Raw genomic sequence first — 10,361 nt, 5'->3', positions numbered from 1 at the left:
GTGTGTGTGTGTGTGTGTGTGTGTGTGTGTGTGTGTGTGTGTGTGTGTGTGATAATAGAAAAATGCAAGTCTGTACTAACAACTCATTCTTTCCCGTTTATGTGTCCAAAAGAGACATTATCAGTTTTATTGAAGAAATATGTCTGTCTGATTGTAGTCTAACATAAACATTCAGGATTTGATGGCTCTGTGTCTTTCTAGCTTTGTTTTGTGAGAATATATCTAAACCGCATGAATTATCCATGCTGAAGAATATGAAATAGAATTTAGATTTGTAAGCACATGTTTGCAACGAAGACTCGTAGGAAAAACATGTCTCTACTTATATTTTTGCAAAACTCCAAAGACATACCTATACATGGGTTCACTGCAGTTTCCAGCTAAAAATTAACACTAGTAAAACACCAACAACTTTTATTCCTTTTCACACAAATTATGATTACAGGGGCTTTATTGATTAATAAAGATTTATTTTAACATGGTTCCTTGCACAGAACTATTTTATGACCTCGAAACACTTTTACCATAGTGCATGATTCGCAAACTAATTTATTTTGATGTTTGCATCCAGGCATATTCTGGCCATTGGGAGCACTGGGACATTCCCGGTGGGATGGTCAAGTAGTGGGCCAATCGCTGAAGCGAGGGAGACCTCCCACATATTAGGTGCTGTTTTTAAATTACAGCTCATGCGAAAATGAAAAAAGCAAATACTCCAAAAGTGTGAAGCGGTGCTACCCTATTATAAATGTTACTGTTATTACTTATATTAAATATTGAGAATATTTTACTTTTATAGAAGTTGATTTTGTAGTTTATACATTTTTTTTTATACAGATTCCATAGTTTATTATTACTTATTTTTTATCTTAATAATCATATAACCATGGTAATGAGGACCATGGTTTTACTAATACTAGTCTGTTAAACTTTGGATTATATGCAAGAACTATAGTAAATTTTATTAGGGTAAAGGATAATTTAACAGAATAGCTTTAATAGCGCCTTTCTCTTTAAATGTTTAGTTTAATTAATTTTAATTGAAGTAAAATGTTAATTCAATAAGAGCCTGATTAAACATAAATATCAAATTTATTTAAAACATCAAAAATATTAAAGTTCTTTCTTCTCAGGAGATCATTTGAGAAATTCAAGAAATTTTTGTCCATACAGTAGAAATCAAGGGTAACCAAAATGGTGTGGTAACATTGTACAAAATATTTTCTTCTACAAAATATCTGGAATTTCAAACGAAATAAAAAAAAAAATCGGGTGATATTTGAAAATACCTGTAAGAATGAAAGGGGTTTAAAAATCCATCAAGGCAGAATGAGATGCTTGACAGCGGAATCGACGACACAACGCACAGAAGCGACTTCTGGTAAGACGCAGGAGGAGCTAGGCCCGGAGGCAACCCACAGTGCCCAGAGCCTCCTAGTGTCGCCAACACCGGCTGCCAGCAGCTCACTTGCCACCATAACCCAAGAAACAGCATCACTCGACAACCCACAGGGCCTCCAACGCCGGCAAGCTGCAGTCATAACAACTGGCTGTGCCCCTTTGGTCCAGCCGAGGATTCAGTGGCCCAAATCTTCTAAAAGAGCTGAGTGGCAACAATTTGATGAAGATGTAAGCCAGGTCCTGGAAGTAACAGCTAAGGGGGATGTGGACCACCGATTGAGAACAATGACCACCCTCATAGTGAACATTGCAGCTGAGCGATTTGGAACTGAGGCATCCAAGCCTGCTCCATCGGCATATGCTCCAAGCCACAGAGCAAGGAAAATCCAGTGCCTCAGGGAAGAACTCAGGCTGCTAAAGAGGCAATACAAGTCAGCGGGGGAAGTCGAGAGAGCCGGCCTAGCGGACCTGAGAGCAATCCTAAGGAAACAACTCTTGACCTTACGGAGGGCAGAGTTCCACAGAATGAGGCGGAAGGAGAGAGCCTGCAGAGAAGCAGCTCCTTGGCCAAAAGAGGGCTGGCCGCCTCACCTGCTCCAAGGATGCTATATGTGGCCACCTCATGGCCACCTCAAGGCCACTTATAGTGACCCCATTAGAGAACAACCGCTGGGTCCATGTGATGCGCTGATAACACCACCAGAGCCTTCATCAGACTTCTACCTGAAGGAGCCCCGCCTAAAGGAAGTGGAGGAAGTGGTGAGGAGAGCAAGATCGAGCTCAGCACGAGGCCCAAGTGGAGTGCCCTACAAGGTGTATAAGAACTGACCAAAGCTACTACATCGGCTTTGGAGGGTCCTGAAGGCGATCTGGAGGAGAGGGAAGATCGCCCAGCCATGGAGGTATGCTGAGGGAGTGTGTATACCAAAAGAGGAGAAGTCTGAGAATATCGACCAGTTTCGGGTTATCTCCTTGCTCAGTGTGGAGAGCAAAATCTTCTTTAGCATCGTGGCTAAGAGGCTCTCCAACTTCCTGTTGAGCAATAAGTACATCGACACGTCTGTGCAAAAGAGAGGTATACCAGGAGTTCCAGGTTGTCTGGAACACACGGGCATGGTAACCCAGCTCATTAGGGAAGCGAGAGAAGGTAGAGGGGACCTGGCAGTACTGTGGCTGGACCTCACCAATGCCTATGGCTCAATACCCCACATGCTGGTGAAGGTCGCACTGGAGAAACACCATGTACCGCAGAAGGTGAAAGATCTCATCCTGGACTATTACAGCAAGTTCAGCTTGAGAGTCACTACTGGCCAGCTAACATCTGACTGGCACCAGCTGGAGGTGGGGATAATCACTGGCTGCACCATCTCAGTGACCCTATTTGCGCTGGCGATGAATATGCTGGTCAAGGCAGCTGAAACAGAGTGCAGAGGTCCCCTCAGTAAGTCCGGAGTAAGGCAACCGCCCATAAGAGCCTTCATGGACGACCTCACAGTGACAGCAACGGTGGTACCAGGTGCCAGGTGGATTCTTCAGGGGCTGGAGAGACTCATGACATGGGCACGCATGAGCTTCAAACCTGCAAAGTCCAGGTCCTTGGTTCTAAAAAAGGGGACAGATTCCGCTTCAGGCTGGGAGAATACCAGATCCCGTCAGTCACTGAGAGTTGGGAAGGTCTTCAACTGTATACTGAGTGACAGAGACTCCATCAAGGCAGCCGGTGCTGACCTGGAGGGATGGTTGAGAACAGTTGATAAGTCTGGGCTCCCTGGAAGATTCAAGGCCTGGGTGTACCAGCATGGAATCCTCCCAAGAATCCTCTGGCCTCTGCTTATCTATGAGGTCCCCATGACTGTGGTAGAGGGTTTTGAGCAAAAGGTGAGCAGCTATCTACGTAGATGGCTGGGCCTACCGCGTAGCCTAAGTAACATCGGGCTATATGGGAAAACCAACACCAGAGAATCAAGTTCTTGATTCAGGGGGTCTATGATGTCCTCCCATGTCCATTCAACCTGTGCACATGGGGCAAAATAGAAACACCTGCATGCCCCCTTTGTTCCAAAGTAGGGACATTAGAACACATCTTGAGCAGCTGCTCCAAGGCGCTGGGTTAGGGCCAGTATCGATGGAGGCATGACCAGGTCCTCAAATCCATCGCTGAGGCAATCAGTAAGGGGATCAAGGACAGCCGACACACCCAAGTTGCAGCCAAGGCTATTCACTTCATCAGGGAAGGACAAAAGCCAGAGAAAGCATTGAAAAACTGCTCAGGAGGTTTGCTCTCCACAGCCCGGGACTGGGTAATGACAGTTGACCTGGAAAGGCAGCTGAAAATTCCAACATACATCACCCAGTCCAAATTGAGACCTGACATCATCTTGGTCTCTGAGGCCACAAAACAACTGATCTTGTTGGAGCTGACAGTGCCCTGGGAGGAGAGAATGGAGGAGGCTCAAGAGAGAAAGAGGGAGAAATACCAAGAACTGGTGGAGGATTGTCGGAGGAACGGATGGAGGACCAGGTGTATGCCAGTAGAGGTGGGCAGCAGGGGGTTTGCCAGTCACTCCCTGAGCAAGGCCTACGGTACGTTGGGCATAATAGGTGTTAACCGAAGAAGAGCCATAGGTAACAACGTGGAGGCAGCAGAAAAAGCTTCCAGATGGCTCTGGTTGAAGAGGGGAGAGCAGTGGGGGCAGTAGAATTTCACTTGGACACAGGCCTGATCTGGTCTGATCAGCCTCGGTCGGGTCGCCAGGACAAGGGTGTCTGTTGTAAGACCCGAAACACCCAGTGACTCCTGGAAACAACACTGATGATGTGTCCAAGGTCGTGCATCAGAAGATGTTTTCTGTGAACTGATGCTCATTTAACATTTGTTCCCCATTTTTAGAACACTGTCAAGACATAATTTTTTCATCTTAGAAATATTGCCAGATTGCGTTTTATGTTGTCATTCCCAGTGGCTGAAAAGTTAATCAACATCTTTGTATTTTCTCGCATTGATTAATGCAATGTTTTGCTGGCCGTTGTTTCAAAAGCTGCCCTAAATAAATTACAGCTGGTTCAAAATTCAGCAATCACAAAAAGGGATCACGTCAGATTTGGCTCCCTGTCAGATTTCGTGTCGATTTTAAAATTCTCATAAGGCTTTGCATGGTTTGGCTCCCCATTATCTCTCTGAGGTTTTAACCCCCTACACACCAGCGCATGATCTCCGCTCCTCGGTAGCTGGCCTTTTAATTGTTCCGCTTACTGTACTTACAGGCTGTGAGTCAGCATTATTTGTCAGCATCATAGACTGTGATCAGCATGCGCGCCGAAGGGGAAACAGGGGAATTTAATTCACCGGAACACCGGCATTGTAGGTTACTCTCCCAGGAAACAGTCCTCGTCCTCCGTAAAATGCGCTGCACACATCTGAATATTTGGGTTGAACTGTTCTGGAACAGTGTTGTAAATACAACTTAACCACTGATTTCTAGTCGTGTCCTCTTTTGGAAGACCAAACAAAGTAGTTTTCACAACGAAACACACAGCGTCTCCACGACATGGCGGCTGCGGCAACAATACTACAGCGAGAATAAAAGTTACGCCTTCTTTCTTTGCGTATACATTTGGGCGGTGTTATGCAAATATTCCCACACAGTGACGTAGATATGTGGGGGCGTGTTAGAACGAGCCGTTTTAGAACAAGGGCGTGGACAAGTCTTAACTTTTATTAAGAATATCTCTTTGGGTTTGAGCTTAGTCTTTGCAACTTTAGGGATCTTATCTATGCACGAACAGCTTGTAACACTCCAAAGAGAAAGGAAAATTTGAAATCGCATCATATGACCCCTTTAATGCATTTTTTGTATAATTGTATGTTTTATGTAATCTTATTTTTATGAAGCGCTTTGAGATGCTACTTTTTAAAGGCGTTATAGAAAATAAAGTTTATTATTAATATTATTTTCATAGGTCTGTAGGAATTCACTTCAGTTTAAAAATATTGTTCACGGTGCATATACACAGCAATTATTTGCTCCCAGCAAAATAGGCTTTAACAGCCTCACTAAGTGGGAGAGGACCAGAGTGAAGCCCAGGGGATGAGATAAGCCACTACCATGTTTGTATGGGTCAAACATAGAATCCCTCTGCTGACTGCTAATGTTTGCCCCTCTTTCAAAAAAGTAGGGAATACTGTTCTTTCATTTACCACCTCTGAACGTTCCCTGGTGGACTGTACCTCATGGATAGGAAGGATTAGATTGCAGAGAATTGGTCAGCTTTTATCTTTTATCCTTTACTTTGTATTCTTGTTTACTTTTGTTTTCTGATGACCATTGAGCGTCATCAGTCACGGAGAACAGGTGCTCTGTCTGTTTGTATTTTATAGTGTACGTGTGCTCAGGTGTATTTTATAGTGTACATGTGCTCAGTTCTATATGTATGCTCTGTACAAATTTACCAACATCAAAGTGATTATAAGTACGCCGAGGAAAGTTTTATTACTTCGAGGTTGCTTTATAGCCCAGGAGATTTAAAGAGTGCATGAAATCAAAATGTCCGTTTGGTGGCTTTCATGCCTGTTAGTACCTGTTAGTAAGGACATCTGTGTGCTAGTTCACTTCTAAAAGTTCGCAAAATAAACTTTTAGCACACTGAAGCATTTGAAAAATTACAATCTTTCTCTTCAGAACTGAAGATATATACAGACACGGTTTAAAATTTTTGTCCAATTAAATGCTTTCTAGAATGACAGCACCCTTCAACTGATTAGCGATAGCAAGTAGCAAATCATAGTTGTGCTAATGGAAATTTGGAAATTTAGCTACTTTTTCAGTACTTAGCATAACAGTAGATTTGTCCACCTTCATATGAGAGAGATTCATCCAGCAGTTGCTTTATCCACCTTATTTTTAACATAAGTGTGAATGCAGCCATTTTTAACTTGAATGTACAAGGTTCCAAATTATAGCTGTACAAAAACAGTTTGTTATGCTGCTTGATTTTGCAGACTGGTATTTTTTTATATTTAATGTATTATCGTAATCCTAAACACTGGTTTGTAGTGCAAATATTTTTACCGTTTACTGCACTTTGTCATTTTTCTAGTTAAATTACCTATAGTGGCAAATGAATTAAGTATCTCACATTTACAGAAAAATACATACTTTAATGTTGAAATATTAGACAGACCGGCCAAACCACCAGCTCTAGGGATGTGTGGGCTCTTGAGTACTGATCTAAGCCCGGATTCTCTTTCAGACCTGTCTTTACTAAAAGAAATGCAAACCTGGCTTCACATCAGAGCTGGAACGGGAGAGAGAGAGAATGTGTGTGGGACCTCGAGTGTCTGGTTGGTTATCAGTGCTGAGCAGATTCCTATGCAGACTGAAAAAAAAAGAGCTGCTTTTATGAAAGTGGGTCAAAATAGTGTAGAGCTGAATGTTAGCTTGAGCACTTCCCAAATGTATGTGACTTACACTATGCAGGGAGAGACAGGTAAAAGCAGAGGAGAGAGACAGGGGTATCAGAGAGACAGACACACATACACACACACACACACTGTATAAAGTCAGAGAATTTTTAATGTGAGCTCGAGTCGTTTTATTGCATGAGCTCTATGTGATCTCTACCTGTGATGCAATGCCAAGCTGACAGTTTAGACTCCTGTTATACACTATGCTATATACTATAGACGTCTGTTGTTCTTATATAAAGATGATTCAAATTACCTCAGACTAACCCTAACCTAAAAAAATATTTTTCAGTGGACCTAAGTCAGAGAGTAGATGCCATATTTAATTTAATGTGAATGAAAAACGGCCGTGAGGGATGGACGTATTATAGTTTGTTCACTAGGTTCTGTTTATTGGTGAATATTTCAGTACTATATCGGTTATTGACCAAAATTCTATTTTTATATAATATTGGCTGATATACTATATTAGAATGATTTCTGAAGGATCATGTGACACTGAAGACTGGAGTAATGATGCTGAAAATATTAGCATCACAAGACTTAATTACATTTTAAAATATATTCAAATAGAAAGCAGTTTGTAATAATATTTCACAATATTTCAGTTTTTGCTGTATGTATTTTTTTTATTATTTATTTTATTATTTTTTATTTTTTTGATATATATATATATATTATGTTTTTATTTTTTTTTTCATAAAATACTTCTTTCTAAAACATTATCTTACTGCTCCCACATTTTTGAATGGCATTGCATATTTTTTATTTATTGGTCGATATTGGCTCATCTACTGTTTTTTTTCCCCACCCAGTTTGTTAATCTTTAATGTAATCTTAAGCACATAATTTAAAATTTTCATAGTCGTACATTATAATCTTGTGATGCCTAAATTCAAATGTAGTACTCTTTATGCAAACTAGTTTAAATAGTATACATTTATCATTTAGCAATTATTGACCATAACATAACATGAAAATATTTAATATTCCTAGACAATATTGGCAGCTGAATATGGCGAGAGCGTTCTCTGGGGCTCTCAGATCTGCTTACATTGAGACATGCACTCAACTTCTCTCACTCAGCTGAGGCATTTTCACAACATTGTGACTGCTATTCTTTCCACCCGCCTCTCTTTTTGAAAATGAATTGCGCTCTAGTGGGTAACTTCTTCTGAACAGTTGTACTACAGTTCTCCACCTCCTCTCGCTTCAGATTCATTTGTCTATATTGCACATTCTCCTCCATAGAAACGGTCTGCACATGAAAATAAGTCTTTTAGTCAATATAGGCCTAGTTAATCATATCACACAATTATCCCCAGCTGCTAGAATGTATGCGCTGACAGTACAATAATGAATTTGCAATTTGACTTTTAAGTTTAAAAAAAATACATCACTCTTTACTGACATTTTCTCTTCTGTAACAATGAGCCGTGATGACATTGACATTATGTTCATAGCTTAATTTAATTCTATCTAAATACTAATTCTTAGCAATGCATATTACTAATGAAAAATTAAGTTTTTATATATTTACAGCAGGAAATTTACAAAATATCTTCATGGAACATGATCTTTACTTAATATTCTAATAAGAAAAATCTATAATTTTGACCCATACAATGTATTTTTGGATACTGCTACAAATATACCCCAGCGATTTAAGACTGCTTTTGTGCTCCAGGGTCACATATGTGATTCACTGTGTGCATGCGTGTCAGTCATGGTTTAGATGTAAATAAGACTAAATTAATTCTGTTCATCATAAATGATTGTGTCTCTTCACAAGACATGGATTTTAATTATGACATATTTATGACCTTTTTGGATCTTCTGAGTTTTGGTTACCTGGACTTGGGACAGAAACCTCTCAGGATTCATAAAAAAATATACATCTTAATTTGTGTTTCGGAGATTAACCAAAGTCTTATGGGGTTGGAATGACATGAGGGTAAGTGATGATTTGATTAAGTTTGTGTGAAGTTGTCCAATTATTCTGCCTTCCCAGCATTCCACACATAGCAGCACTGCTCCACGGATCCTGCAAACGCTAATGACACATTATGAGCTCGAAGCCTGTCGTTTGTGATAAACAAACCAGCCCTGCTATTTTCAGGCCTGCTGTATGTTTAATGTGTGTAAACATGGAGGTGAAATTGCTCCTGAGATTGCCGTCTGATGCGGTTTTATGGATTGACTGAAAGGTTTGTTTGTGCTTCCACAGCTAAAAGTTTACTTGCAGCATATCCCAATTCACTTGCTGTGCAAGTATACACTAAACTATGTGCTCCAAGTGCCTTTGATAACTGAGTAATCTTATTAGCATCTTACTAAACCTTACCTTCATTTTTTAATATAAATTTCTTTGTATGGACAAGAATGCTCATTTGTGTTCACAAAAAGTAGAAAGTAAGTAAGTGATATGAGATCAGAATGAATAAAGGTGAATAAAAGATGACAATTGTAATTTATGAGTAAACTATCTCTTTACAGTCTGTGTAGGCAATTCAGATAATTGTTTCTAAACACATTATACATGTTAGAAATTAATTGCTGAAAACATATTACAAAGACTGAACTATGTAGCACTGAATTGTGGAGTTTTTCACCATTTTTGTGATCAGGATTTTTACTGCTTATTTACTTATTTACAGAATGCTGCTTTTATTCAAGATTTTGGTATTTTATTTTATTTACTAGACGTTTTTTTATCATTCAAATTTGGCTGGGTGGTTAATAACACATTTTTTCTGTGGTGTAACAAACTCGGAACACATATTTAATATTGATTTACACAGATTTTAACTCACAAACTTCATAGTGCAATGGGTTGATGCATATTTCAAAATTTATTCAAAAATAAAAACCATTACGCCTATGGAATGTCCCCATAAAACATGGAAACACAACATGTGTGTGTGTGTGTGTGTGCGTGCGTGGGTGTGCGTGCGTGTGTGTGTGTGTGTGTGTGTGTGTGTGTGTGTGTGTGTGTGTGAGACACAGAGAGAGTAAAATAAAATCGAATAGACCTTCGTACAGAGAAAAAAACTTGTTCATGTACTTGAACTTCAGTCAAACTGAGAGGAATTTGTCTATGTGCTATATTATATCACATCTCACGTGTAGACACTGTTCATTGTTAATAATTATGTCGGATTTGTGTAATGTAAAGTGTCATAGTCGATATTCCAGTGTTCACATTATTCATATTTCTGTCATGCATTATGTCTGTTAGTGGTTTTTACATCTAGTGATTATCATTTCATGTTTCATTTGTTCTCTTCATGGCTCATTATCCTGTTTCATTTCTTTCATTCTTTAATTTCATTTTTTGTTTGGTTTTCAGTTGATTTTATTGGTGGATTTGACCCATTCCCACTCTACCATGTCAATGAGAAACCATCTCATCTTCTGTTAAAGCCAGTGCATCAGTAAGTACCTGTGTGTGTGTGTGTGTGTGTGTGTGTGTGTGTGTGTGTGTGTGTGTGTGGGT

General features: G+C 39.9%; 1 protein-coding gene across 2 annotated transcripts in view; it reads left to right on the top strand.

Moving 5' to 3' along the window:
• The window catches only part of LOC107693550 (sodium/potassium-transporting ATPase subunit beta-1-interacting protein 3-like), a 73,529-nt gene that overhangs the window by 59,119 nt on the left and 4,049 nt on the right, over positions 1-10,361 (top strand). The window contains exon 6 of one of the 2 annotated variants that reach the window (XM_016492976.1): positions 10,215-10,299. The exons of the other annotated variant lie outside the window; for it this stretch is intronic. Coding sequence (XP_016348462.1) covers positions 10,215-10,299 — 85 coding nt within the window. The remainder of the gene's footprint in view (positions 1-10,214; positions 10,300-10,361) is intronic. 2 annotated transcript variants of the gene reach the window in all.

This window comes from Sinocyclocheilus anshuiensis, unplaced genomic scaffold, assembly GCF_001515605.1.
Source record: "Sinocyclocheilus anshuiensis isolate Anshui unplaced genomic scaffold, SAMN03320099.WGS_v1.1 scaffold967, whole genome shotgun sequence".
Lineage (NCBI taxonomy): Eukaryota > Metazoa > Chordata > Actinopteri > Cypriniformes > Cyprinidae > Sinocyclocheilus > Sinocyclocheilus anshuiensis.
Note: the sequence above shows the minus strand (reverse complement) of the source record. Positions and strands in the feature narration are given on the sequence as shown.